This window comes from Phasianus colchicus, chromosome 30 (genome assembly GCF_987193195.1).
Source record: "Phasianus colchicus chromosome 30, bPhaCol1.hap1.1, whole genome shotgun sequence".
In the NCBI taxonomy this organism is placed as follows: domain Eukaryota; kingdom Metazoa; phylum Chordata; class Aves; order Galliformes; family Phasianidae; genus Phasianus; species Phasianus colchicus.
Window position 1 is genome coordinate 2709892 of NC_143465.1, and position 27991 is coordinate 2737882.

The following is a 27991-nucleotide window of genomic DNA, read 5'->3' on the forward strand; positions in this document are numbered from 1 at the left end:
TGCTCCGCCGCCAACGGCTCCGCCCGCCGACGCCGTTCCGCCGGTGACGCCCAACGGGAGCGGAGTGGGGGGGTCCGGGGGGGGTCAGGCGCTCCGCCTCAGCTCCGGGGCTCCGCGCAGCGGCGGTGACGATGCCCGGAGGGATCGGGAGCTGCGCGGCGCTGCGGGGAGGTGGGAGATGCGGCTCCAGCGTGCCGTGCTCCGAGACCCCCGCCTTCATCGTCCCGTGCGCTGAAGACCCCCACCTTCATCGCTCTGTGCAGAGGAGACCCCCACCTTCACCGTCCCGTGCACCGCAGAGCCCAACTTTCATCGCCCCGTGCGCTGAAGACCCCCACCTTCATCATCCCATGTACTGAAGACCCCCACCTTCATTTCTGCGTGCACTGGAGACCCCCACCTTCACCATCCCGTGCACCCCAGACCCCCACATTCGTTGCCCCATGCAGCAGAGACCCCCATCTTCACCATCCCGTGCACCACAGACTCTCACCTTCATCACTCTGCGCAGTGGAGACCCCCCCACCTTCATCACCCCATACAGCAGAGACCCTCACCCTCATCACCCCGTGCACCACGGACCCCCACCTTCATCTCTGCATGCATCACAGACCCCCACCTTCATCACCCCATACAGTGGAGACCCCCACCTTCATCACCCCATACAGTGGAGACCCCACCTTCACCACCCCATGCATTGGAGACCCCACCTTCACCACCCCATGCATTGGAGACCCCCACCTTCATCACCCTGTGCAGGGGAGACCCCCACCTTCATCACCCCGTGCAGGGGAGACCCCCACCTTCATCACCCTGTGCAGGGGAGACCCCCACCTTCATCACCCCGTGCAGGGGAGACCCCCACCTTCATCACCCCGTGCAGGGGAGACCCCCACCTTCACCATCCCAAGCATTGGAGACCCCCACCTTCATACCCCATACATCAAAGACCCCCACCTTCATCACTCCATGCATTGGAGACCCCACCTTCATCACCCCAAGCATTGGAGACCCCCACCTTCATCACCCCAAGCATTGGAGACCCCACCTTCATCACCCCAAGCATTGGAGACCCCCACCTTCATCACCCCATACAGTGAGACCCCCATCTTCATCACCCCATGCACTGCAGACCCCCACCTCCATCACCCCAAGCATTGGAGACCCCACCTTCATCACCCCATGCATTGGAGACCCCACCTTCATCACCCCATGCATTGGAGACCCCCACCTTCATACCCCATACAGTGAGACCCCCACCTTCATCACCCCATGCACTGCAGACCCCCACCTTCACCATCCCAAGCATTGGAGACCCCCACCTTCATACCCCATACATCAAAGACCCCCATCTTCATCACCCCATGCATTGGAGACCCCCACCTTCATCACCCCATGCATTGGAGACCCCCACCTTCATCACCCCATGCATTGGAGACCCCCACCTTCATCACCCCATACAGCGGAGACCCCACCTTCACCACCCCATGCATTGGAGACCCCACCTTCATCACCCCATGCATTGGAGACCCCCACCTTCATCACCCCATGCAGCAGAGACCCCCACCTTCATCACCCCATGCAGCAGAGACCCCCACCTTCATCACCCCATGCAGTGGAGACCCCACCTTCACCACCCCATGCAGTGGAGACCCCCACCTTCATCACCCCAAGCATTGGAGACCCCCACCTTCATCACCCCATGCAGTGGAGACCCCCACCTTCATACCCCATACATCAAAGACCCCCATCTTCATCATCCCATGCATTGGAGACCCCCACCTTCATCATCCCATGCATTGGAGACCCCCACCTTCATCACCCCATGCATTGGAGACCCCCACCTTCATCACCCCATACAGTGAGACCCCCACCTTCATCATCCCACGCGCTGAACCCCCCCCTCTTCATCACCCCACACCCCACAGCCCCCCTCCTCCATCACCCCACCGCTGCAGCCCCCCACATTCACCGCCCTACACACCCGAGACCCCCCCTCTTCCACCCCACCCACCCGAAACCCCCACTCCTTCCCCCCCCCACACCGCAGACCCCATCCCACATTAAACCCCCCCCCCACCCTCCTCTCCATCCAGCTCAGACCCCACCTCTCCCTTCGCGGGGCGAACGCACGATTTATTTTGGGGAGGAAAGGTGGGGGGGGGGGGTCTCACGTCGCGTACCCCCCCTCCTCCTCGCTGCTATCCTCGGGGACCCCCGCATCTCCAGGGCCGCATGCGGGGCACACGCGTTCCAAATCCCTCCAGCACGACCCGCAATACGCGAACCCGCAGGTGGGCGAGGGGCATTCCTGCAGCCGGGGGGGGGTCTCCCGTTCCCCGCACAGCGCGCAGCTCCGCCGCAACCAACGGCGCAACCGAGGCCAACGGCGGCAGCAGCGCTCCGACAAAACAGAGCCCTGGGGGGGGGGTGGGGGGGAGATGAGGGGGGGGGGTGTCGGGAAATACGGGTGATTGGGGGGTGGGGGGGATGGGGGGAGGGGGAATGGGGGAAGTGGGAAATGTGGGGGATTGGGGGAATTGGGGGGGGTCGGGGGGATTGGGGTTGGGGGGAATGGGGGGGAATGGGGGAAGTGGGAAATATGGGGGATTGGGGGGTGGGGGGGTCGGGGGAATTGGGGTAGGGGGGATGAGGGGTTTGGGGGAATGGGGGAAGTGGGAAATGTGGGGGATTGGGGGAATTGGGGGGGGATGGGGGGAGTGGGAAATGTGGGGGATTGGGGGGTGGGGGGGGTCAAGGGGATTGGGGGAATGGGGGAAGTGGGAAATATGGGGGATTGGGGGGTGGGGGGGTCAGGGGGATTGGGGTGGGGGGGGTGGGGGGAGAGGGAAGGGGGGAAGTGGGAAATGTGGGGGATTGGGGGAATTGAGGTAGGGGGGAATGGGGGGAAATGGGGGAAGTGGGAAATATGGGGGATTGGGGGGTGGGGGGGTTGGGGGAATTGGGGTAGGGGGGAATGGGGAGGAATGGGGGGTTGGGGGAATTGGGGTAGGGGGAGAGGGAATGGGGTAAGTGGGAAATGTGGGGGATTGGGGGGTGGGGGGCTTGGGGGAATTGGGGTAGGGGGGAATGGGGGGGAATGGGGGGTTGGGGGAAGGGGGGAAGTGGGAAATATGGGGGATTGGGGGGTGGGGGGAATTGGGGTGGGGGGGTGGGGGGAGTGGGGGTTGGGGGTGGTGAGGGGAATGGGAGGAGTAGGGGGGGTGGGTGACAGGGGGAAATATGGGGGATTGGGGGGTGGGGGGCTTGGGTGAATGGGGGAGGGTTGGGGGAATGGGGGGGGGGAATGGGAGTAGGGGAAACTCGGAGTGGGAGAAGGGAAGGGAGGAAATGGGGGGGCGATGGGGGGTCGGGGGAATGGGGGGCTGAGGGAAATGGGGGACCCCCCCCCCCACATCCCCATCTGGTGCCAATTCACCCCCCCAAACTTTCCCTCCCCAAGCTCTGGCCTCACCAATACAGCCCCCCCCCACTTTCCCCCCCCAGCTCTGAGCTCATCAATGCAAATCCCCCCCCCAGCTCTGGACTCACCAATACAGCCCCCCCCCACTTTCCCCCCCCAGCTCTGAGCTCACCAACTCAGCCCCCCCCCCCCCCCCCCCCCCACTTTTGCCCCCCAGCTCTCAGCTCATCAATGCAAATCCCCCCCCCAGCTCCGGCCCTACCAATGCAGCCCCCCCCCCCCCAGCTCCGGCCCTACCAACACATCCCCCCCCCCTTATTCCTTGCCCCCCCCCCCAGCTCTGAGCTCGCCAATTCAGCCCCCCCTCCCCACTTTCCCCCCCCCAGCTCTGAGCTCACCAATTCAGCCCCCCCTCCCTACTTTCCTCCCCCTCAGCTCTCAGCTCATCAACGCAAATCCCCCCCCCAGCCCTGGGCCCATCAATCCAACCCCCCCCCCCCAGCTCCGGCCCTACCAACGCATCCCCCCCCCCTTATTCCTTGCCCCCCCCCCCAGCTCTGAGCTCGCCAATTCAGCCCCCCCTCCCTACTTTCCCCCCCCCAGCTCTGAGCTCACCAATTCAGCCCCCTCTCCAACCCCCACTTTCGCCCCCCAGCTCTCAGCTCATCAACGCAAATCCCCCCCCCAGCTCCGGCCCTACCAATGCAGCCCCCCCCCCCCAGCTCCGGCCCTACCAACACATCCCCCCCCCCTTATTCCTTGCCCCCCCCCCCAGCTCACCAATGCCGGGTACCGCTGCGCCCTCTTGGCGATGCGCTCCCGCTGCAGCCGCACGAAGCAAAGCCGCTGGCGCAGCAGTTTGTTGTAGAGGTACAACGTGCGGCTCTTCTCCCTCTAATTAATTAATTTGGGGGGGGAGTGGGGGAAGATGAGCCGCAGACCCCTCCCCAGAACCGTGTGTGAGGTGAAAAGGGGTGGGCGTTGGGGGGGCAGGGGGAGCTCACCGTAGGGAAGAAGAAGGCGGCGATAACGCGGCGCATCTCCCTCTGATTAATTAATTTGGGGAGGGGGGTGGGAAGGGAGATGAGCCGCAGACCCCTCCCCAGAGCCGTGTGTGAGGTGAAAGGGGGTGGGGGGGGTTGGTGGGGTGGGGGGGGGGGGGGTCGGTGCTCACCTTGGGGAAGTAAAAGGCGGCGATGACGCGGCGCAGGCGATACGCGTAGGCTTGGAGCAGGCAGAGCAGCAGCAGCGCCGCCAGCGGTGCGAAGCTGTGCACGTATTGCCGCCGCGTCATGGAGAGGGGCTGCGGCAGGCAGGCTGAGGGGGGGGGATATAGGGAGTCACGTGGGGGGGTGGGGGGGATTTGGGGAAGGGGGGGTCGAGGGGGTCGTGGTGGTGGTGGTGGAGGGGGGGGTCTGAATCCGAAGGGTTTGATTGTATTGGAGTGGGGGAGGTGGGTTTGTGGGGGTTGGAGGGGTTGGGTGGCAAAGGGGGGGACATCAAAAGGGGGGGACATCAAAGAGGGGGGACATCAAAAGGATGGGATCCCAAAGGGTGGGAGCTCAAAGGGTGGGACCTTAAAAGGATGGGATCCCAAAGGGTGGGAGCTTAAAAGGGTGGGACATCAAGGGGGTGGGACCCCAAAGGGATGGGACCCCAAAGGGTGGGACCTTAAAAGAATGGAACCCCAAAGGGTGGGAGCTCAAAGGGGTGGGACACCAAAAGGTGGGACCTCAAAAGGATGGGACCCCAAAGAGTGGGAGCTTAAAAGGATGGGATCCCAAAGGGTGGGAGCTTAAAAGGGTGGGACATCAAGGGGGTGGGACACCAAAGGGATGGGACCCCAAAAGGTGGGACCTTAAAGGGTGGGACATCGAAGGGGTGGGACACCAAAGGGTGGGACTTCAAAGGGGGGGGGGACCTCAAAGTGGTGGGACCCCAAAGGGTGGGATACCAAAGGGTGAGACCCCAAAGGGTGGGACATCAAGGGGATGGGACCCCAAAGGGGTGGGGTCTCAAAGGGGTGGGACCTTAAAGGGCCACCCCATATGGAGAAGGGCAGCCAGGCCATGGAGCTCAGAGGGGTCCCACCCCAAAGGGACGTGACCCCAAAGAGTGACTTTGTATGGAGAGGGACAGCCAGGCCATGGGGTTTGCTGGGGTCTCACCCCAAAAGTGTGGGACCCCAAAAGATCATTTTATATGGAGAGGGACAACAAAGTCATGGAGCTTGGAGGTGTCCAACCCCAAAAGTGTGGAACCCCAAAGGTTGACTTTATATGGAGAGGGACAACAAAGTCATGGAGTTTGGAGGTGTCCAACCCCAAAGATGTGGGACACCTTTATATGGAGAGGGACACCCCAAAAGTGTGGGACCCCAAAAGGTCACTTTATATGGAGAGGGACAGCAAAGTCATGGAGTTTGGAGGTGTCCAACCCCAAAGGTGTGGGACCCCAAAAGGTCACTTTATATGGAGAGGGACAACAAAGTCATGGAGTTTGGAGGTGCCCAACCCCAAAAGTGTGGGACCCCAAAAGGTGACTTTATATGAAGAGGGGCAGCTCCAGGTCATGGATTTCTGTGCAATCCCACCCTAAAGGAGTGGGGCAGCCAGACGACGAGGCTCAGAGGGTTCCCCCCCATCCCCCCCCCCCCCCCCCAAAAAAAGCCCCCCACCAAAATTGGACGTCTCCAATTCCGTATCAGAGGAGCTGTTCAGGGACCCCACGGTGCTCCGCAGCAGCCGAGCCATCAGCGACGTCCCCATCACGTGCACGGACAGATGGTGGCTGCCTGCCAGAAGAGGGGGGGGGATATGGGGACCCCTCCCCATCTTGGAGCTGTCCCTATACCCCCCCCCCCCACCCTTTTTGGGGAGGGGGCTGCATCTCACTTCGGAACGAATACTGCACGAAGGAATGCTGTCGGATGACGCCCAGCGCGCTGCACAACGCGTGGTCCAAACCGCAGGCGACCAAAAGCAGCAGCAAAGGTGGGATGCACTCCAACACCTCCAGCACCTACGGATAAAAGGGGTTTAACACCGAAGCCCCCAGACTCATTTTTAGGTTTCTTTCTTAAAAAGGAGCAGCCGGGGAGCCCCTCACCACGCTCTGCAGTTCGCGGGGCTGCATGGCGATGCGGCACGGGAAGATGACGGCCGGGGTCTCCGCGCGGCGCAGCGGCAGCAGCGTCCTTTTGTTCTGGTGGTTTTGGGGTGAGGGGGGGGAGCAGAAAGGCTCAGAACGGCTTTTTAGGGATGGGGGGGAGTTGGGGGGACTCGAGGGGACCCTCTGACCCTCACTTGTTTTTTGCGACGGGCGTCGATTTGACGGAAGTAGGTGGTGATGTAGAGGTTGTCGAAGGTGATGTCCGCGTTGTACTGCCTGGTGTAGGAGAACGCCCTGCGGGGTAAAAGAGGGGGTGAGGGTCCTGGGGGGGGGGGGGGGGGGGTCCTGAAGGGTGGGCTTTGGACCCCCCAGGGCCCCTCTTTGTGCTCGCAGCCCCCAGATCTGTCACCTTGCTTCTCCCCGTCCTGCTGCGCCCTATGGTTGGCACTGATGGCGTCTCCGGGTGCCCCGAGCCGCCAAAGCCCTGCACGCACCCTGAGCCCCCCAAAGACCCCAAAGCCCTCGAGCCCCCCTGCACCCCCTGCGCCCCCAAACCGCCTGCAGCCCCCAGGACTCTGATCCCCACCAAACCCCTGCACCCCCTGACACCCCCGAAGCCTCTGATCCCCCCCTGCATTCTCTGATAACCCCTCGTCCCCCTCCGCACACCCTGAGCCCCCCAAAGACCCCCAAGCCCCTCAAGCGCCCCTGTACCCCCTGAACCCCCCAAGTCCCCAAACCCCCTGATCTCCCCTGCACCCCCCGATCTCTCCAAGCCCCCCCAAACCCCTTGATCCCCCCCTGCATCCCCTGTATTCCCTGATCCCCCTGCACCCCTGATCCCCCCTGAACCCCCAAAGCCCCTGAGCCCCTCCTGCATTCCCCAACCCCCTGATCCCCCCTGCAACCCCTGAGCCCCCAAGCCCCTGATCCTCCCTGCACCCCTGTATCCCCTGAACCCCCAACCCCCTGATCCCCCCCTGCACCCTCTGTACCCCCTGAACCCTCCAACCCCCCCCAAACCCCTTGATTCCCCCCTGCACCCTCTGTACCCCTCACCCCCCAACCCCCTGATCCCCCCTGCACCCCCTGAGACCCCATGCCACTGATCTCCCCTGTACCCCCTGACCCCCCAACCCCCTGATCCCCCCCTGCACCCCCTGTACCCCCTGAACCCCCCAAGCTCCCCAAGCCCCTGATCCCCCCTGCACCCTCTGTACCCCTCACCCCCCAACCCTCTGATCCCCCCTGTACCCCCTGAGCCCCCAAACCCCTTGATTCCCCCCTGCACCACCAAGCCCCCAAGCCCCCCAAACCCCTGATCCCCCCCTGCACCCTCTGTACCCCCTGAACCCCCCAACCCCCCCAAACCCCTTGATTCCCCCCTGCACCCTCTGTACCCCTCACCCCCCAACCCTCTGTTCCCCCCTGTACCCCCTGAGCCCCCTGAGCCCCCCAAGCCCCCCCAAACCCCTCATCTCCCCTGCACCCCCTGTACCCCCTGAAGCCCTCAAACCCCTGATGCCCCCCTGCACCCCCAAGCCCCCCAAACCCCTGATCCCCCCCACACCCTCTGTACCCCCTGAACCTCCCAAGCCCCCCCAACCCCCTGGTCCCCCCTGCACCCCCTGTACCCCCTGAGCCCCCCAAGTCCCCCCAAGCCCCTGATCCCCCCCTGCACCCCCTGTACCCCTGACCCCCCAACCCTCTGATCCCCCCTGTACCCCCTGAGCCCCCAAACCCCTGATGCCCCCCTGCACCCCCAAGCCCCCCAAACCCCTGATCCCCCCCGCACCCTCTGTACCCCCTGAACCTCCCAAGCCCCCCCAAACCCCTTGATTCCCCCCTGCACCCCCAAGCCCCCCAACCCCCTGACCCCCTCCAAACCCCTTGATCCCCCCCTAGGCCCCCCAAACCCTTGATCCTCCCTGCACCCTCTGTAGCCCCTGAACCTCCCAAGCCCCCCCAAACCCCTTGATTCCCCCCTGCACCCCCTGAACCCCCCAAGCCCCCCAACCCCCTGATCCCCCCTGCACCCCCTGTACCCCTGACCCCCCAAACCCCTGATGCCCCCCTGCACCCCCAAGCCCCCCTGCACCCCTGATCCCCCCTGCACCCCCCTGCACCCCCTGAGCCCCCTGAGCCCCCCAAACCCCCCAAGCCCCTGATCCCCCCCTGCACCCCCTGTACCCCTGACCCCCCAAACCTCTGATGCCCCCCTGCACCCCTAAGCCCCCCCTGCACCCCTGATCCCCCCTGCACCCTCTGTACCCCCTGAACCTCCCAAGCCCCCCCAAACCCCTTGATTCCCCCCTGCACCCCCTGTACCCCCTGAGCCCCCCAAGTCCCCCCAAGCCCCTGATCCCCCCCTGCACCCCCTGTACCCCTGACCCCCCAAACCCCTGATGCCCCCCTGCACCCCCAAGCCCCCCTGCACCCCCCTGCACCCCCTGCTCCCTCCCTTGCCCCCCCCCCCACCCGGTACCCCCACTCCCCCCGCCCGCTGCTCACGAGATGAAGACGAGGAGGAAGGTGAAGGAGAGCAGCAGGCGGAGGAAGGAGAAGGCGCGGTGCAGCCGTGCGCTGTGCTGCTGGACGTGCGCCGTCACCTCCTCCACGATTTGCTCCGCCGACGCGTCGATGCCCACCAGGCTCTCATGTTTTTCCTCCTGCGTGGTGACAACGTGGGGACAACCCGCGTTAAACGTCCCCAACACCGACACCCCTCCTTTTGGGGAGGGGGCTCGGGGGTTGGAAACCCACCTTGACGATCAGCGTGGCGCTGAAGTGTTGGGTGAGGTTGTGGACGGAACCGTTCACCGTATCGTAAGTCCGCCCAAAATTGCCCTCCACCGGGATTCGGTCCCAGCACCAACTGCGCATCACTGCGGGGATGGAAAGGACTGAGCTGGGGGGGGGGAATCGACCCGATGTGGGGTGGGGGGTCGCGGGTTGGGGGTTGGGGTTGGGTAGAAGGGGCTGTGAGGGTCGGATGTGGGATATGGGGGCTGCAAATCGGGAATTGGGGTTGGGAAGAGGGGGCTGTGGGGGTCGGATATGGGATGTGGGGGCTGCAAATTGGGAATTGGGGTTGGGGAGAGGGTCTGCTGTGGGATATAGGGCTGCAAATCGGGAATTGGGTTTGAGTAAAGGGGTCTGTGGGGGTCTGACGTGGGATGTGGGGCTGCAAATCGGGAATTGGGGTTGGGGAGAGGGGTCTGTGGGGCTCTGATGTGGGATATGGGGGCTGCAAATCGGGAATTGGGGTTGAGTAAAGGGGTCTGTGGGGGTCTGACGTGGGATGTGGGGCTGCAAGTCAGGAATTGGGGTTGGGGAGAGGGGTCTGTGGGGCTCTGATGTGGGATATGGGGGCTGCAAATCGGGAATTGGGGTTGGGAAGAGGGTCTGCTGTGGGATATAGGGCTGCAAATCGGGAATTGGGGTTGGGAAGAGGGGTCTGTGGGGCTCTGATATGGGATATGGGGGCTGCAAATCGGGAATTGGGGTTGGGAAGAGGGTCTGCTGTGGGATATAGGGCTGCAAATCGGGAATTGGGGTTGAGTAAAGGGGTCTGTGGGGGTCTGACGTGGGATGTGGGGCTGCAAATCAGGAATTGGGGTTGGGGAGAGGGGTCTGTGGGGCTCTGATGTGGGATATGGGGGCTGCAAATCGGGAATTGGGGTTGGGAAGAGGGTCTGCTGTGGGATATGGGGCTGCAAATCAGGAATTGGGGTTGGGAAGAGGGGTCTGTGGGGCTCTGATATGGGATATGGGGGCTGCAAATCGGGAATTGGGGTTGGGAAGAGGGTCTGCTGTGGGATATAGAGCTGCAAATCGGGAATTGGGTTTGAGTAAAGGGGTCTGTGGGGGTCTGACGTGGGATGTGGGGCTGCAAATCAGGGATTGGGGTTGGGGAGAGGGGTCTGTGGGGCTCTGATGTGGGATATGGGGGCTGCAAATCGGGAATTGGGGTTGGGAAGAGGGTCTGCTGTGGGATATAGGGCTGCAAATCGGGAATTGGGGTTGGGAAGAGGGGTCTGTGGGGCTCTGATATGGGATATGGGGGCTGCAAATCGGGAATTGGGGTTGGGAAGAGGGTCTGCTGTGGGATATAGGGCTGCAAATCGGGAATTGGGGTTGAGTAAAGGGGTCTGTGGGGGTCTGACGTGGGATGTGGGGCTGCAAGTCAGGAATTGGGGTTGGGGAGAGGGGTCTGTGGGGCTCTGATGTGGGATATGGGGGCTGCAAATCGGGAATTGGGGTTGGGAAGAGGGTCTGCTGTGGGATATGGGGCTGCAAATCAGGAATTGGGGTTGGGAAGAGGGGTCTGTGGGGCTCTGATATGGGATATGGGGGCTGCAAATCGGGAATTGGGGTTGGGAAGAGGGTCTGCTGTGGGATATAGGGCTGCAAATCGGGAATTGGGTTTGAGTAACGGGGTCTGTGGGGGTCTGACGTGGGATGTGGGGCTGCAAGTCAGGAATTGGGGTTGGGGAGAGGGGTCTGTGGGGCTCTGATGTGGGATATGGGGGCTGCAAACCGGGAATTGGGGCTGGGGAAAGGGGTCTGTGGGGCTCTGCTGAGATGTGGGTCTGTAACCCAGGAATTGGGGTTGGGTAAAGGGGTCTGTGGGGCTCTGATGTGGGATATGGGGGCTACAAATCAGGAATTGGGGTTGGATACAGGGGTCAGGGACTCTGATGTGGGATGTGGAGGCTGCAAATCAGGAATTGGGGTGGGGTAAAGGGGTCTGTGGGGCTCTGATGTGGGATGTGGGGCTGTAACCCAGGGGCTGAGGTTGTGCAGAGGGGTCTGGGGATGGGTGTGGGGTCCCACTGCCCACCTTTGGCGATGTGGCAGAGGAAGGTGAACCTCATGGGCAGGCAGAGGAGGTGGCTGATGATGGGCACGACGATCTGTGCTATGCAAGCCTGGTACTTCTGGTCAAACCAATCCCGGCACCGCTGCGTCGCGTCCTGCACCACCTCTGTGGGACGGGGACCTCAGCTCCAGCCCTGCACCCCACATCCCAATCTGTGGGGTCCGCCGTCTGCTCCCCATTGCCCCGGCCCCATCCCCGCTCACGGTTGCAGCGCAGTTTGGTTTTGGTCTCATACAGTTTCTGGGTGCTGGAGGGCTCGGAGCCGGGGCTGTGGCGCAGGTCGTAGCCCTCCTTGCTGGCCACCTCCTCGTTCAGCCCCACAAATGAACGCCCCACGCTCTGGGTCTCCTCGTTCAGAGTCTGCCCGCTTCGCTATGGGATGGGGGCCGCCTCAGCCCCACATCCTGCATCACTGCAGCCCCCTCTGCCCCCATCCCGTGTCCTCAATCCCACGTCCTCCATCACTGTGACCCCGTGTCCCCCATGTCCCCAACCCCATGTCCTCCATCACTGCGTCCCCATGTCCCCCATGTCCTCCATCACTGTGTCTCTGGGTTCCCCATGACCCCAATCCCATGTCCTCCATCACTGCGTCCCCATGTCCCCCATGACCCCAATCCCATGTTCTCCACCACTGTGTCCCCATGTCCCCCATGACCCCAATCCCACGTCCTCCATCACTGCATCCCCATGTCCCCCATGTCCCCAATCCCATGTTCTCCACCACTGTGTCCCCATGTCCCCCATGATCCCAACCCATCCTCCATCACTGCGTCCCCATGTGCCCCCCATGTCCTCCATCACTGTGACCCTGTGTCCCCCATGTCCCCAATCCCACGTCCTCAATCACTGTGTCCCCATGTGCCCCCCATGTTCTCCATCACTGCATCCCCATGTCCCCCATGTCCCCAACCCCATGTTCTCCATCACTGCGTCCCCATGTCCCCCATGTCCCCAATCCCATGTTCTCCACCACTGTGTCCCCATGTCCCCCATGATCCCAACCCCACATCCTCCATCACTGCGTCCCCATGTGCCCCCCATGTTCTCCATCACTGTGTCCCTGTGTCCCCCATGTCCCCAATCCCATGTCCTCCATCACTGCATCCCCATGTCCACCATGTCCCATGTCCTCAATATCATGTCCCCCATGTTCCCCATCCCACATCCCCCCAACCCACATCCTCACCACCATGTCCTCCATCCCCACATCCCCCATCCCCACATCCCCCATCCCATGTCCCCCACGTCCCCCTCCTCACCACCATGTCCTCCATCCCCACATCCCCCATCCCATGTCTCCCATCCCATGTCCCCCATCCCATGTCCCTCCACATCCCCCTCCTCACCACCACCATGTCCCCCATCCCCCCATCCCACATCCCACATCCCCCATCCCCATATCCCCTATCCCATGTATCCCCACATCCCCCTCCTCACCACCATGTCCCCCATCCCCATGTCTCCCATCCCATGTCCCCCATCCCACATCCCTCCACGTCCCCCTCCTCACCACCATGTCCCCCATCCCCACATCCCCCATCCCACATCCCACATCCCCCATCCCCACACCCCCATCCCACATCCCCCATCCCATATCCCCCACGTCCCCCTCCTCACCACCATGTCCCCCCTCCCCACATCCCCCATCCCCACATCCCCCATCCCACATCCCCCATCCTATTTCCCCCACGTCCCCCTCCTCACCACCATGTCCCCCATCCCACGTCCCCCATCCCACGTCCCCCATCCCATGTCCCTCACATCCCCCTCCTCACCACCACCATGTCCTCCATCCTCAACCCCATGTCCCCAATCCCACATCCCTCCACATTCCCCATCCCACGTCCCCCACATCCCCCTCCTCACCACCACGTCCCCCATCCCCACACCCCCACATCCCCCATCCCACATCCCCCATCCCATGTCCCCCACATCCCCTATCCTCACCCCTATGTCCTCCATCCCATGTCCCTCACGTCCCCCTCCTCACCACCACATCCTCCATCCCTACACCTCCACGTCCCCATCCTATTTCTCCCCCCCTCACCACCATGTCCCCCATCCCCACACCCCCACGTTCCCATCCTATTCCCCCCCCCCCCCCTCACCACCATGTCCTCCATCACAGCTCTCAGTGGCACCGTGGTCACCCTCCACAGATGGCGGCTGTGGTTGACCTGCAGCTCCATCACGCACCCCGCAGAGCGGATCACCTCCTCCAGGTTGTGCCACAGGTTGGCCACGGGGCCTTGGGGGGGGGATGAAGGACGGCTGAGAGACCCCAAACGTGGCGATCCCACGTGGGGACGGGGCCGTGGAGGTGTCCCTACCACTGAAGATGGCGGCGATGACGAGGGAGAGGACGAAGATGCGGCCCTCCTTGCCCAGGAATTTGGGCACCACCAGCAGGCTGGCGCAGCGGATGTGGGGGGACACGGCCCACCCTAACGCCATGCCCCCTACGGGGGGCACAGAGTTGTCCCCCACTGTCCCACAGCCCCCTCCCATCGTCCCCCATCCCCCTGCTGGGGTGCCATCCTCACCCGCCAGCCCGCACGTCAGCTGCCATTTGAGCGTCTCCGCGATGCCCATGGGGACAATGAGGAGCTGGCAGAGCCCTGAAAGGCACGGAGTGTGGGAGACCCCAGTGCCACCAACCCCACGGTGCCCTGAGACCCCAATGTCACCAACCCCACAGAGCCCTGTGCCCCCATTGCCACCAACCCCACAGTGACCTGAGACCCCAATGCCACCAACCCCACAGAGCCCTGAGACCCCAATGCCACCAACCCCACGGTGCCCTGAGACCTCAAGGTCACCAACCCCATGGTGCCCTGAGACCCCAATGCCCCCATCTCCAGTGTCCCCAGTGCCACCAACCCCATTGTGCCCTGTGTCCCCAATGCCACCAACCCCACAGAGCCCTGAGACCCCAATGTCACCAACCCCACAGTGACCTGAGACCCCAGTGCCACCAACCCCACGGTGCCCTGAGACCTCAAGGTCACCAACTCCACAGTGCCCTGAGACCCCAATGCCCCCATCTCCAGTGTCCCCAGTGCCACCAACCCCATTGTGCCCTGTGTCCCCAATGCCACCAACCCCACGGAGCCCTGAGACCCCAATGCCACCAACCCCACAGTGCCCTGAAACCCCAATGCCACCAACCACACAGTGCCCTGTGTCTCCAGTGCTACCAACCCCACGGTGTCCTGAGACCCCAATGTCACCAACCCCATTTTGTCCTGAGACCCCAATGCCACCAACCCCACGGAGCCCTGTGCCCCCATTGCCACCAACCCCACAGAGCCCTGAGACCGAATGTCACCAACCCCACAGTGCCCTGTATCCCAAATGCCACCAACCCCATTGTGTCCTGAGACCCCAATGCCCCCATCTCCAGTGTCCCCAATGCCACCAACCCCACGGTGCCCTGTGCCCCCAAAGCCCCCACCTCCAGTGTCCCCAATGCCACCAACCCCACAGTGCCCTGTGCCCCCAATGCCACCAACCCCATTGTGCCCTGTGTCCCCAATGCCCCCACCTCCAGTGTCCCCAATGCCACCAACCCCACGGTGCCCTGAGACCCCAATGCCCCCACATCCAGACTGCCCCAATGCCACCAACCCCACAGTGCCCTGTGCCCCCAAAGCCCCCATCCCAGTGTGCCCTGAGACCCCAATGCCACCAACTCTATTGTACCCTATTGTACCCTGTGCCCCCCAAAGCCCCCAACCCACAGTGCCCTGTGCTCCCAATGGGCACCAACCCCACTGTGCCCTTGTGTCCCCAATGCCACCAACCCCACAGTGCCCTGAGAACCCAGTGCCCCCACCCCCCATTGCCCCACACTCACCAAGCCCCATTAATGCCCCAAATGCCCCCCCCAGGAAGAATTTGGCACCGCGGTGCTGCTCAGGGCGGCTCCATAGGAACTGGGTGCAGGATTTGGGCAGCAGCGCAGCCAGCACCCGCTTCAGGGCTGGGTGGTTTTGGGGTGGGGGGTGAGCGTCAGCCCCACACACATCCCACAGCTGTGGGGTTGGGGTAGGGGGGGGTCTCAACCGTTTGGGGGAAATGGGGGGGTGGAAATGGGAAAAAAGGAGGGATTGGGGGTTATGGGATCTGGGGGCAATGGAGGGTTGGGGGCAATGGGGGTCTGGGGGTATTGGGGGCTATGGGGCAGTGTGGGGCTGGATGCCATGGGGTGTAGGGGATGTGGGAACTGGGGGCTATGGGGTCTGGGGGCAGTGGGGGCTGCGGGATATGGGGTCTGGGGACTAGGGGAGACAGGGAGCAGTGGAGGGCTGGGGGCAGTGGGGGTCTGGGGGCTATGGGGTGGGGGTTATGAGGGTCTGGGGATCTATGGGGTCTGGAGGCTATGGGGTCTGGGGGCTATGGGGTGGGGGCTATGGGGGTCTGGGAGCTATGGGGGCTGGGGAGCAATGGGGTATGGGGCCAGTGGGGGACTGGGGGCAATGGGGGTCTGGGGGCTATGTGGGTCTGGGGATTATGGGGGTCTGGAAGCAAAGGGATCTAGGGGCTATGGGGTCTGAGGGCTATGGGGTCTGGGGGCAATGGAGGGCTGGAAGCAATGGGGTCTGGGAGAAATGGAGGACTGGGGCCAGTTGGGGTCTGGGAACTATGGGGTCTGAGAACTATAGGGTCTGGGGGCTATGGGGGTCTGGGAGCAATGGAGGGTTGGGGGTAGTGGGGGTCTGGGAGCTATGGGGTCTGGGAGCTATGGGGTCTGGGGGCTGTGGGGGCTGGAAGCAATGGGGTCTGAGGGCTATGGGGGCTGGAAGCAATGGGATTTGGGAGCTATGGGGGTCTGGGAACAATGGGATCTGGGAGCTATGGGGTCTGAGGGCTGTGGGGGATGGGGGCTATGGGGGCTGGAAGCAATGGGGTTTGGGGACTGTGGGGGTCTGGGAGCAATGGGGTCTGGGAACTATGGGGTCTGGGGGCTATGGGGGCTGGAAGCAATGGGGTCTGGAGGCTATGGGGGTCTGGGAGCAATGGGGTTTGGGAACTATGGGGTCTGGGGGCTATGGGGTCTGAGGGCTGTGGGGGCTGGGAGCTATGGGGGCTGGGGGCTGTAGGGGCTGAAAGCAATGGGGTCTGGGGGCAGCGGAGGTCAGGGGCTACGGGTTTGATGTTGGGGTTGGGGTCTCACTCGTGTTGTGGGGCTTCTGCCTCCCGCCTGCCTCCATGGGTGCCGAGCGCGGAACCCAGGCGCGGTGCCACGGATACCAAATTCCGCACCCGGAGACGCCGAGTCCGAAATGGAGAAGTTGAAGGGTTGGTTGTGGGGCGGGAGGACGGAGGAGCTGAGCTGGGCTCAGCGGGCGGTTCGAAGCACGGCTGGTTTCATCCTGGGTTTGAGCCTGGCCACGTTTTACGGCGCTTTGGTGCTGCTGGTGCAAAACGCCAACGCTTGGTTCTGCCTGCTGAGCAGCGCCGTGCTGGGCGCAGCGCTGGGTTTGGGGATGGCCTTCTCCATCAAGGTGCGGCTCTCCGTGCTGCTCACGTTGCCCCACGTTTTCACCAGTAAGAAAACACAACTCTCCCACCTCTCCCACCCTCTCCTTCCCCCTCCCCATTTTTTCCTCCCCCCCAACCCGCTGGAGATGGGGAGGGGGCTTCATGCCTTTGCGTTGCGCAGGGGAAGGTAAAATCCTGCTGCTGCTGCTGGCACTGAGCATGGCGGTGCAGGGGCCTTGCACCAATATGTTGCACAATTTTGCACGAGCGGCTGAGTCGGTGGCGTGCGGGGCAGAGCTGGCGTTGAATCAAACGGCTGAGAGGATGCAGCGCGCGAGGGAACCGCTGCTGAGTGAGGGGGGGGAAAGGGGGGGGCGTTGGGGATGATGGGGGAGGGGGTGGGGGATGGAGGGGGGATGGGGGGATGGGGGGGCTATGGGGGGTGGGTGCTATGGGAGACTGGGGGTTATGGGGTGGGGGCTATGGGGGACTGGGGGCTATGGGGTGGGGGCTATGGGGGGCTATGGGGGCTATGGGGTGGGGGCTATGGGGGTCTGGGGCTATGGGGTGGGTGCTATGGGGGACTGGGGGTTATGGGGTGGGGGCTATGGGGGACTGGGGGCTATGGGGTGGGGGCTATGGGGGGCTATGGGGGCTATGGGGTGGGGGCTATGGGGGTCTGGGGCTATGGGGGCTGGGGATATGGGGGCTGGGAACTATGGGGTCTGGGGCCTATGGGGGACTGGGGGCTATGGGGGTCTGGGGGCTATGGGGGCTGGGGCCAGTGGGGTTCTGGGAGCAATGGGGTCTGGGGGCAGTGGGGTGGGGGCTATGGGGGTCTGGGAGCTATGGGGGCTGGGAACTATGGGGTCTGGGGGCTATGGGGGACTGGGGGCTATGGGGTGGGTGCTATGGGGGACTGGGGGCTATGGGGTGGAGGCTATGGGGGCTGGGAGCAATGGGGTCTGGGGGCAGTGGGGGACTGGGGGCTATGGGGTCTGGGGCTATTGGGGGCTATGGGGGCTATGGGGTGGGGGCTATGGAGGTCTGCAGGCTATGGGGCCTGGGAGCAATGGGGTCTGGGGGCAGTGGGGTTTGGGGGCAGTGGGGTGGGGGCTATGGGGGTCTGGGGGCTATGGGGGCTGGGGCTATGGGGGCTGGGGATATGGGGGCTGGGAGCAATGGGGTCTGGGGGCTATGGGGGTCAGGGAGCAATGGGGTCTGGGGGCAGTGGGGGACTGGGGATATGGGGGCTGGGAACTATGGGGTCTGGGGGCTATGGGGGTCAGGGAGCAATGGGGTCTGGGGGCAGTGGGGTGGGGGCTATGGGGATCTGTGGGCAGTGGGGTCTGGGGGCAGTGGGGGTCTGGGGGCAATGGGGTCTGGGAGCTGTGGGGTCTGGGGGCTATGGAATCTGGGGATTATGGGGCCTGGGGACTACGGGGTCTGGGGATCATGGGGGTCTGGGAGCAATGGAGGGCTGGTGGCAATGGGGATCTGTGGGCAATGGGGTCTGGGGGCAGTGGGGGTCTGGGGGCAGTGAGGGTCTGGGGGCAGTGGGGTCTGGGGGCAGTGGGGTCTGGGGGCAAGGTGGGCAGTGGGCATTGCCGCCCCACTCAGAGCCGCTCTCTTTGCAGACGTCCTCTCCAAAATCAAAGACATCGCCCAAAAAGCCAAAGTGGTTGGCGACCGCGTGCGCAAATTCTTCCGCGCCATCATCGACGGCATCACCCACGTCGGTGAGACCCCCACCCCGACCCCCACCCAACACCCCCAGCCCCCTCCCCCCAACCCCTGTGTGTGTGTCTGTGCCCCCAGCCCGCGCTCTGCGCAACGTTTGGCTCTGGCTGAGCAACATTGGCGACGTCTGCAACCGAGAGATGGGAACCCCCTTCCAACGCTGCCTGCGCGTCTTCTCCGACGCCAAGGACAACTGCGAGCGCGCGCTCTCCTTCCTCTTCTTCCTCTGCTACATCATCATCACCTTCAGACCCCTCTGCGGCTTCGCCGCCCGTGCGTGCACCCCTTTCCGTGTCCGTGTGTAAGAGGAGGGGTGGGCGCAGCGATGGCCCCCCTCCCGGCCTCCCCACGACCCCCTCACGGTGACCCTTCGCTTCCCGCAGTCGGACTCTTCTTCTGCATCATCCCCATGTACGTCCAGTCCTTCCTCAGGAGGGTCATCGCAGAGCGTGAGTATCCCAGCTCTGATCTGGGGGGGTCTGGGGTCCCCCTCTGATCCTTCTGAGCCCAGTTTGGCTCTGTTGTGGGGTCTGGGGTCCCTTTCCATCCTCTTCTGGCTCTGCTGTGGGGTCTGGGGTCGCTTTCCGTCCCCCTGTGGCTCTGTTGTGGGGTCTTGGGTCCCTCTCCATCCCCCTCTGGCTCTGCTGTGGGGCCTGGAGTCCCTTTCCATTCTCTTCTGGATCTGCTATGGGGTCTGGGGTCCCTTTTCATCCTCCTCTGGCTCTGCTGTGGGGTCTGGGGTCCCTCTCCATCCCCCTCTGGCTCTGCTGTGGGGTCTGGGGTCCCTTTCCATTCTCTTCTGGATCTGCTGTGGGGTCTGGGGTCCCTTTCCATTCTCTTCTGGATCTGCTGTGGGGTCTGGGGTCCCTTTCCATTCTCTTCTGGATCTGCTGTGGGGTCTGGGGTCCCTCTCCATCCCCCTCTGGCTCTGCTATGGGGTCTGGGGTCCCTTTCCATCCTCTTCTGGCTCTGCTGTGGGGTCTGGGGTCCCTCTCTGCTTCCCTCAGTCCTCATCTGATTGTGGGGTCTGGGGTCCCTCTGTACTCCTTTCTTCTCCCTCTCTCTCTCTGCTATGGGGTCTGGGATCCTTCTCCATCCTCCTCTGGCTCTGCTATGGGGCCTGGGGTCCCTCTGCATTCCCCTCTGGCTCTGCTATGGGGTCTGGGGTCCCTCTCCATCCCCCTCCGCCCCTCTGGCTCTTCTGTGGGGTCTGGGGTCCCTCTGTACCCCTTTCTGCCCCCCTCTGTCTCTGGGGCCTCTTCTGATCCCAGATTGGCTCTGCTGTGGGATCTGGGGTCCCTTTCAGTCCCAGATTGGCTCTGCTATGGGGTCTGGGGTCCCTCTCCATCCCCCTCTGCCCCTCTGGCCTTTCTGTGGGGTCTGGGGTCCCTTTCTGTCCCAGTTTGGCTCTGCTATGGGGTCTGGGGTCCCTCTCCATCCCCCTCTGCCCCTCTGGCCCTTCTGTGGGATCTGGGGTCCCTTTTCATCCTCCTCTGTCCCTCTGGCCTTTCTGTGGGGTCTGGGGTCCCTTTCTGTCCCCATCTGGCTCTTCTGTGGGGTCTGGGGTCCCTCTGTACCCCTTTCTGCCCCCCTCTGTCTCTGGGGCCCCTTCTGATCCCAGATTGGCTCTGCTGTGGGGTCTGGGGTCCCTTTCTGTCCCAGTTTGGCTCTGCTATGGGGTCTGGGGTCCCTCTCCATCCCCCTCTGTTTCTGCTGTGGGCTTTGGGATCCCTCCCCCCCTCCCCCCACCCCATCCCCATCCCACTGTCACCCCTCAGCCATCAACCGAGCTCTGGACCGCCTGCGTAGGGAATTTGAGTTCAACATTTCAGCCTCTCATCACTTCGACGTGACCCTCAACTCCAGCAAGACTCTGGCAGACGTGGCCATGGACATCATGGATGCGGTGGGGAATCGCCTGCATCCCACCCGGCAGCTGCTGGGAATTTCTGCCTACATCTCCTCCTGCGCCATCCTCTACATGTACCTGCAGTGAGTGCGCCGGGGCTCAGCTTTGGGCTTTTGGGGTTGGGGGATGAGGAGGGGATGTGAAGCTGCCCTCCCTCCCCCTTCTCCCCCCACAGTGAATCCGCCGGGGGCTCAGCTTTGGGCTTTTGGGGTTGGGGGATGAGGAGGGGATGTGAAGCTGCCCTTCCTCCCCCTTCTCCCCCCGCAGTGAGTGCGCAGGGGGCTCAGCTTTGGGGTTTTTGGGGTTGGGGGGATGAGGAGGGGATATGAAGCTGCCCTCCCTCCCCCTTCTCTCCCTGCAGTGAATCCGCCGGGGGCTCAGCTTTGGGCTTTTGGGGTCGGGGGGATGAGGAGGGGATGTGAAGCTGCCCTCCCTCCCCCTTCTCCCGTCCTCCCCCCCCTCCCCCCTACAATAATTCCACCCCCTCCCCAGGGCTCTGCGTTACCGTTACCGCTACCTGAGGGATGATTCCTTTGACAACATTTACATCACGGAGCGTTTCGTGACGATGGACGCACAGCGGGCGCAGGTGGGCCGCCCCACTGTGCTGCCCCTGAGCATGAGGGAGAGCGTCCGCTACATCCACCCCGGTGAGCCCAGAATAATGGGGTGGTGGGGGGGAGGGGGGGCTTGGTGTGACGTCGATCACGCTGTCCCTTTGTCATCGGGAGGGATGGGGGAAGCAGTGTGGGCTCATGTTGTCCCCGTGACTCCAGGAGGGATGGGTGTCCCCGTGTGGCACCACTCATACTTGTCCCCATGTCACCAAGGAGAACGGGGGGATCCCCATGTGGCACTGCTGGTGATGTCCCTGTGACCCCAAAAAGGGATGGAGGGTCCCCATATGGCAGCACCCACGCTGTCCCCATGACCCCAGGAGGGATGGGGGTCTCCATATGGTACTACTCATGCTGTCCCCATGACCCCAGAAGGGACAGAGGGTCCCCAAATGGCACCACCCACGCTGTCCCCATGACCCCAGGAGGGATGGGGGTCCCCGTGTGGCACGGCTCACGCTGTCCCCATGTCCCTAAGAGGGATGGTGGTCCCCACATGGCACCACCCACGCTGTCCCCATGACCCCAGGAGGGATGGGGGTCCCGCTGTGGCACAACTCACACTGTCCCCATGTCCCCAGAAGGGACGGAGGGTCCCCAAATGGCACCACCCACGCTGTCCCCATGGCCCCAGGAGGGATGGGGGTCCCGCTGTGGCACGGCTGACACTGTCCCCATGTCCCCAGGCATGCCGTGGCTGGCCAGGCTGGAGCGGCAGCGCTACGGGCTGGAGCTGACGGGGTTCCTGCGCTACGTGCTGCTGGGGCTGAGCCTGGTGCTGGCTGACTACAGCCTGTTCTGGCTGCTGGACCTCGTGCGGCACCAAATGCAGGGCGAGATCGTGGCCAGGGGTGAGCATTTGGGGTCCCCCCATAACCCACTCTGCGGACCCATGGGTGAGCGTTTGGGGTCCCCCCATAACCCACTCTGCAGATCCATGGGTGAGCATTTGGGGTCCCCCACATAACCCACTCTGTGGACCCATGGGTGAGCATTTGGGGTCCCCCACATAATCCACTCTGTGGACCCATGGGTGAGCGTTTGGGGTCCCCCCCATAACCTGCTGTGCAGACCCATGGCTGAACATTTGAGGTCCCCTCCAACACCACCTCAGCTGACCCATGGGTGTGCATTTGGGGTCCCCCCATCACCCCCTCAGCTGACCCACGGCTGAATATTTGGGGTCCCTCCCTAGCACCTGTTCTGCTGACCGATGGGTGAGCATTTGGGGTCTCCCCATAACCCACTCTGTGGATCCATGGGTGAGCATTTGGGGTCCCCCCCATAACCTCCTCTGCTGACCCAGGGGTGAACATTTAGGGTCCCAACCCAACACCCCCTCAGCTGACCCATGGCTGAACATTTGGGGTCCCCTCCAACACCACCTCTGCCGACCCAGGGGTGAACATTTGGGGTCTCCCCCCATCACCCACTCTGCAGATCCATGGGTGAGCATTTGGGGTCCCCCCCATAACTTCCTCTGCAGACCCAGGGGTGAACATTTAGGGTCCCAACCCAACACCCCCTCAGCTGAACCATGGCTGAACATTTGGGGTCCCCCCCCAACACCCCCTCAGCTGAACCATGGCTGAACATTTGGGGTCCCCTCCAACACCACCTCTGCCGACCCAGGGGTGAACATTTGGGGTCTTCCCCCATCACCCACTCTGCAGATCCATGGGTGAGCATTTGGGGTCCCCCCATCACCCCCTCAGCTGACCCATGGCTGAATATTTGGGGTCCCTCCCTAGCACCTGTTCTGCTGACCGATGGGTGAGCATTTGGGGTCTCCCCATAACCCACTCTGTGGATCCATGGGTGAGCATTTGGGGTCCCCCCCATAACCTCCTCTGCAGACCCAGGGGTGAACATTTAGGGTCCCAACCCAACACCCCCTCAAGCTGACCCATGGCTGAACATTTGGGGTCCCCTCCAACACCACCTCTGCTGACCCAGGGGTGAACATTTGGGGTCTCCCCCCATCACCCACTCTGCAGATCCATGGCTGAACATTTGGGATCCCTCCCCCAACCCCCCCCCCAGCTGACCCATGGCTGAACATTTGGGGTCCCCCGTGTCCCCCCCAGCTCCGGCGGTGCTGGCTGTCCGCGTGGACGGCTCGGGCTACACCAGCGACATTTACCGGGACGTGGTTTCTGCCTTCGATGTCCTCCAACGCGGCAACGTCTCGGTGCTTTCGCAGCGCTGCCTTTTGCAACCCATGGAACCCGATTACAACACCTACATCGGCATGGGTGAGCAGCAACGGGGCGGGCAGGTGTGGGGCGAAAGGGGTGGGGGATTCCGGATTTGGGGTCACCTCTACGACCCTCTGCCCCCCACGCAGGGATCCTATATGGCATCTGCTTCTTCATCGCGCTGTTCGGCAGCCACGTGGCACGGTTGCGACGCGTGATTTGTGCCGCGTATTACCCGACCCGTGAGCAGGTGAGGGACCCCCATCGCAACCCCAAATCCCCACCTCCCCCCCCCCCCCCCATGTCCCCACCCCCACGGAGCTGCAGTCCCTCGCTCTGTTGTCCCCGTCGTTCCAGGAGCGCACGGCGTTCCTCTATAACCGCATCCTGGCGAGGCGCACGGTGTTGGGGCGGATCCTGCGCCGGACGGCCCTGCAGAGCGTGGTGGATGGGGGAGGCAGCAGCACCGTGCTCCTCCTCCTCAGCTCCAGGTGGAGTCAATGGGTGCTGTGGGGTCGGGGATGGGGTGGGCTTGGGGATGGGGTGGGGTTGGGGGATGTGGTGGGGTCGGGGATGGGGTGGGTTGGAGGATGCTATGGGGTCGGGGATGGGGTGGGTTGAGGATGGGGTGGGGTTAAGGGATGCTATGGGGTCGGGGATGGGGTGGGTTGAGGATGGGGTGGGCTTGGGGGATGCCATAGAGTTGGAAATGGGGTGGGTTGGGTATGGGGTCGGTTGGAGGATGCTATGGGGTCAGGGATGGGGTGAGGTTGGGATGGGGTGGGTTGGAGGATGCTATGGGGTCAGGGATGGGGTGGACTTGAGGGATGCCAAAGGGTTGAGGATGGGGTCGGTTGGGGATGGGGTGGGGTTGAGGGATGCTATGGGGTCGGGGATGGGGTGGGGTTGGGGGATGCTATGGGGTCGGGGATGGAGTGGGGTCGGGGATGGGGTGGGGGTTGGGGGATGTGGTGGGGTTGGGGAATGTGGTGGGGTTGGGGATGGGGTGGGGTTGGGGATGGGGATGGGGTGGGTTGGAGGATGCTATGGGGTCGGGGATGGGGTGGGCTTGGGGATGGGGTGGGGTTGGGGGATGCTGTGGGGTCGGGGATGGGGTGGAGTCGGGGATGGGGTGGGGTTGGGGGATGCTGTGGGGTCGGGGATGGGGTGGGGTTGGGGATGGGGATGGGGTGGGTTGAGGATGGGGTGGGGTTAAGGGATGCTATGGGGTCGGGGATGGGGTGGGGTCGGGGATGGGGATGGGGATGGGGTGGGTTGGAGGATGCTATGGGGTCGGGGATGGGGTGGGGTTAAGGGATGCTATGGGGTCGGGGATGGAGTAGGGTTGGGGATGGGGTGGGTTGGGGGATGCTATGGGGTTGGGGATGGGGTGGGTTGAGGATGGGGTGGGGTTAAGGGATGCTATGGGGTCGGGGATGGAGTAGGGTTGGGGATGGGGTGGGTTGGGGGATGCTATGGGGTCGGGGATGGGGTGGGTTGAGGATGGGGTGGGGTTAAGGGATGCTATGGGGTCGGGGATGGAGTGGGGTTGGGGATGGGGTGGGTTGGGGGATGCTATGGGGTTGGGAATGGGGTGGGTTGGGGGACGTGGTGGGGTTGAGGGATGCCGTGAGCTTAGAGAATGGAATGGGGTTGGAAATGTGTGGGTTGGGGGATGGGTTTGGGGTTTTGCCCTCATCCCCGGGGATAGCATCACCCCCAGCCCCACTGAATTGCCCCCATTTGTTCCCCCAGGATTCCTGGCTTCACCCCACTGCTTCGGCTCCTGGGCATGCGGCAGAAATTCTGCCTGGCCTGTGGGGCAGCGGAGCAGAAGGACCTGCACACGTGCATCACCGTTGGCTGCAAAGGTGGGAGGTGGGAAGGAAAAATGGGACCCCCCCCCCCCACACACACACACTTCCCCTGCCATCCCACCCCCCTTACTGCTGTGTGCCCTGTAGGGTTGTACTGCAGCCACTGCTACAAAACCCTAAACAACGTCTGCTCCGTGTGCATGGGGCCCCTGAACTACGAGGACATGGAGGATGAGGAGATGTGAGCGGGCAGGGGGGCGAAAGGGGGGGAGGGGGGGTGTGGGGTGTATGGGGGGAGTGGGTTTGGGGGATGGAGTGGGTTTGGGGATGCCATGGGTTTGGGGATGGAGTCGGTTTGGGGGATGATGCGGTTTGGGGGATGCTTGGGTAGGGGATGCTGTGGGTTTGGGGTGGGGTGGGTTTGGGGGTGGATAAGGGTTTGGGGATGCTGTGGGTTTGGGGGATGCCTTGGGTAGGGGGTGCTGTGGGTTTGGGGTGGGGTGGGTTTGGGGACGGAGTGCGTTTGGGGATGTTGTGGGTTTGGGTTTGCCATGGGTTTGGGGATGCTGGGGTTTGGGGATGCCGTGGATTTGGGGGATGGGGTGGGTTTGGGAATGCTGTGCATTAGAGGATGCCATGGGTTGGGGATTCTATGGATTTGGGGGATGGGGTGAGTACGGGGGATGCCTTGGGTAAGGGGATGTCATGAGTTTGGAGATGGGGTGGGTTTGGGGATGGGGTGGGTTTGGGGATACCATGAGTTTGGGGTTTGTCATGGGTTTGGGTTTGATGTGGGTTTGGGAATGCCATGGGTTGGGGGATGCCGTGGGTTTGGGTTTGGGGTGGGTTTGGGGATGCTGGGGTTTGGGGATACAATGGGTTTGGGGATGGGGTGGGTTTGGGGGATGCCTTGGGTAGGAGGATGGGGTGGATTTGGGGGTTGATGAGGGTTTGGGGATGGGGTGGGTTTGGAGATGCTGTGGATTTGGGTTTTCCATGGGTTTGGGGATACCATGAGTTTGGGGTTGCCATGGGTTTGGGTTTGATGTGGGTTTGGGAATGCCATGGGTTGGGGGATGCCGTGGGTTTGGGGGATAGGGTGGGTATGGGGGATGCCTTGGGTTGGGGGTTGATGAGGGTTTGGGGATGGGGTGCCTTTGGAGATGCTGTGGGTTTGGGTTTGCCATGGGTTTGGGGATGCTGGGGCTTGGGGATGCCGTGGGTTTGGGGGATGGGGTGGGTTTGGGGATGGGGTGGGTTTGGAGATCGGGTGGATTTGGGGGATGGGGTGAGTTTGGGGGATGCTTTGGGTAGGGGGATGGGGTGGATTTGGGGGTTGATGAGGGTTTGGGGATGCCGTGGGTTTGGGGGATAGGGTGGGTATGGGGGATGCCTTGGGTTGGGGGGTGGGATGGGTTTGGGGATGGGGTAGTTTTGGGGATGCCATGGGTTTGGGGATGCCATGGGTTTGAGGATGCCATGGGTTGGGGGATGCCATGGATCTGGGGACGCTGTGAGTTTGGGGTCGCCATGGGTTTGCCCACCCCCTGCCCCGACCCCGCAGTGACTCCAGCGATGAGGAAACCCCGGAGCTGTGGCTGGGAGCGGTGCGGGCGCTGCGGGGTCAGGAGGAGCAGCAGCTGCGGGATCAGGGCAGGCAGCTGGAGAAACGAATCCGCCGGGTGGTGCGGGGACGGGGGGGCGGCCGCCGTTTGCCCCCCCGGATTGCAGCCCGGCTGCGGGCACAGCTGAAGGAGGAGGAGGAGGAGGAGGAGAGCAGCGGTGAGGATGATGCGCCCGGTGAGGACAGCTCGGCATCCAGGTGAGGACCGGGAGGGGTGGCCGTGGGGGTGAGGGGTGACAGCCCCCAACACGGCTCTGTGTCCCCGCCCCCCCTCCCATCCCTCCCAGCCTTGATTTCAGCTATCAGGAGCAGCCCGAAGGCAGCGGCAGTGAGCTGGAGGAGGTGAGGGCTGAGCGGCCGCACAGCAGAAGGCGGTGATGGCAGGACGGTGTCACACAGATGGCCGTGGAGAGATGGCATGGGGACATGGGGACGTGGGGACGTCGGGACATGGGGATGTGGGGACGTGGCTGCAGCCCCAGAAGCATGGAAGCCAGGAGCAAGCAGGGAGGGAATGGCAAATAAAGCACCTGGTCCTCAAGCCAGCTGTGTCCCCGTGTGCTGAGCTGGTGTCCCGTCTCCCCGTGGTCCCCATAGTGACCCTGCCCAAGCCTCAGACCCACGCTGTCCCCATCCCCGTGCCAAACGTCCCCAAAATGTCCCCAGCCCCATGGTGGCCCACCTCTGTCCCATGCGTCCTCTATCTCCGTTATGTCCCCAAGTGCACCCCTACATTGTCGCCAAATCCATCCCCACTGTGTCCCCAAAACAATCCCCCATTGTGACCCCAAATCCAACCTCATAGCATCCCCAAATCCAACTCCATTATGTCCCCAAATCCATCCCCATTGTGTCCCCATGCTCATCCCTATGGTGTCCCCATGTCCCCCCTATGGTGTCCCCATGTCCCCCCTATGGTGTCCCCAAATTCACCCCCATAGCATCCCCAAATCCAACCCCATTGTGTCCTCATGTCCAACCCTATTATGTCCCCATGTCCATCCCCACTGTGTCCCCAAATTCACCCCCATTGCATCCCCAAATCCAACCCCATTGTGTCCCCAAATCCATCCCCACAGTTCCCCAGATCCACCATTGTGTTCCCATGCTCATCCCTGTGATGTCCCCAAATTCACCCCCATAGCATCCCCAAATCCAACCCCATTGTGTCCTCATGTCCAA

The 27991-nt window shown here is 63.1% G+C and overlaps 2 protein-coding genes across 6 annotated transcripts; one reads left to right on the forward strand and one right to left on the reverse strand.

Annotated features, from left to right (window-relative positions):
- Positions 1 to 98: 98 nt before the first annotated feature.
- Positions 99 to 16663, reverse strand: DCST1 (DC-STAMP domain containing 1). 4 transcript variants are annotated; one of them, XM_090127229.1, is made up of 18 exons: positions 16597 to 16663; positions 15277 to 15402; positions 13964 to 14038; positions 13751 to 13879; positions 13529 to 13668; positions 11621 to 11789; positions 11379 to 11522; positions 9299 to 9420; positions 9047 to 9204; positions 6730 to 6829; positions 6533 to 6628; positions 6319 to 6445; positions 6102 to 6218; positions 4599 to 4741; positions 4429 to 4470; positions 4205 to 4318; positions 2184 to 2419; positions 99 to 255 (listed from the first exon to the last, which is right to left on the reverse strand). In XM_090127229.1, the coding sequence occupies exons 1-18, from the start codon at positions 16631 to 16633 to the stop codon at positions 99 to 101; spliced, it is 2232 nt and encodes a 743-aa protein (XP_089983355.1). In that variant the 5' UTR covers positions 16634 to 16663. The 4 variants fall into 4 exon arrangements, with proteins under 4 accessions (XP_089983355.1, XP_089983357.1, XP_089983358.1 ...); XM_090127231.1 differs by lacking the exon at positions 2184 to 2419 and having other exon boundaries at positions 147 to 255; XM_090127232.1 differs by lacking the exons at positions 2184 to 2419; positions 4429 to 4470 and having other exon boundaries at positions 147 to 255.
- DCST2 (DC-STAMP domain containing 2) lies at positions 16514 to 27606 on the forward strand. 2 transcript variants are annotated; one of them, XM_090127228.1, is made up of 15 exons: positions 16514 to 16970; positions 17086 to 17256; positions 18542 to 18643; positions 18723 to 18917; positions 19028 to 19093; positions 20423 to 20636; positions 21046 to 21203; positions 21857 to 22021; positions 23258 to 23425; positions 23518 to 23618; positions 23726 to 23859; positions 25124 to 25239; positions 25333 to 25426; positions 26750 to 27007; positions 27109 to 27606. In XM_090127228.1, the coding sequence occupies exons 1-15, from the start codon at positions 16706 to 16708 to the stop codon at positions 27185 to 27187; spliced, it is 2286 nt and encodes a 761-aa protein (XP_089983354.1). In that variant the 5' UTR covers positions 16514 to 16705; the 3' UTR covers positions 27188 to 27606. The 2 variants fall into 2 exon arrangements, with proteins under 2 accessions (XP_089983354.1, XP_089983353.1); XM_090127227.1 differs by having other exon boundaries at positions 16526 to 16970; positions 27097 to 27453.
- Positions 27607 to 27991: the final 385 nt, after the last annotated feature.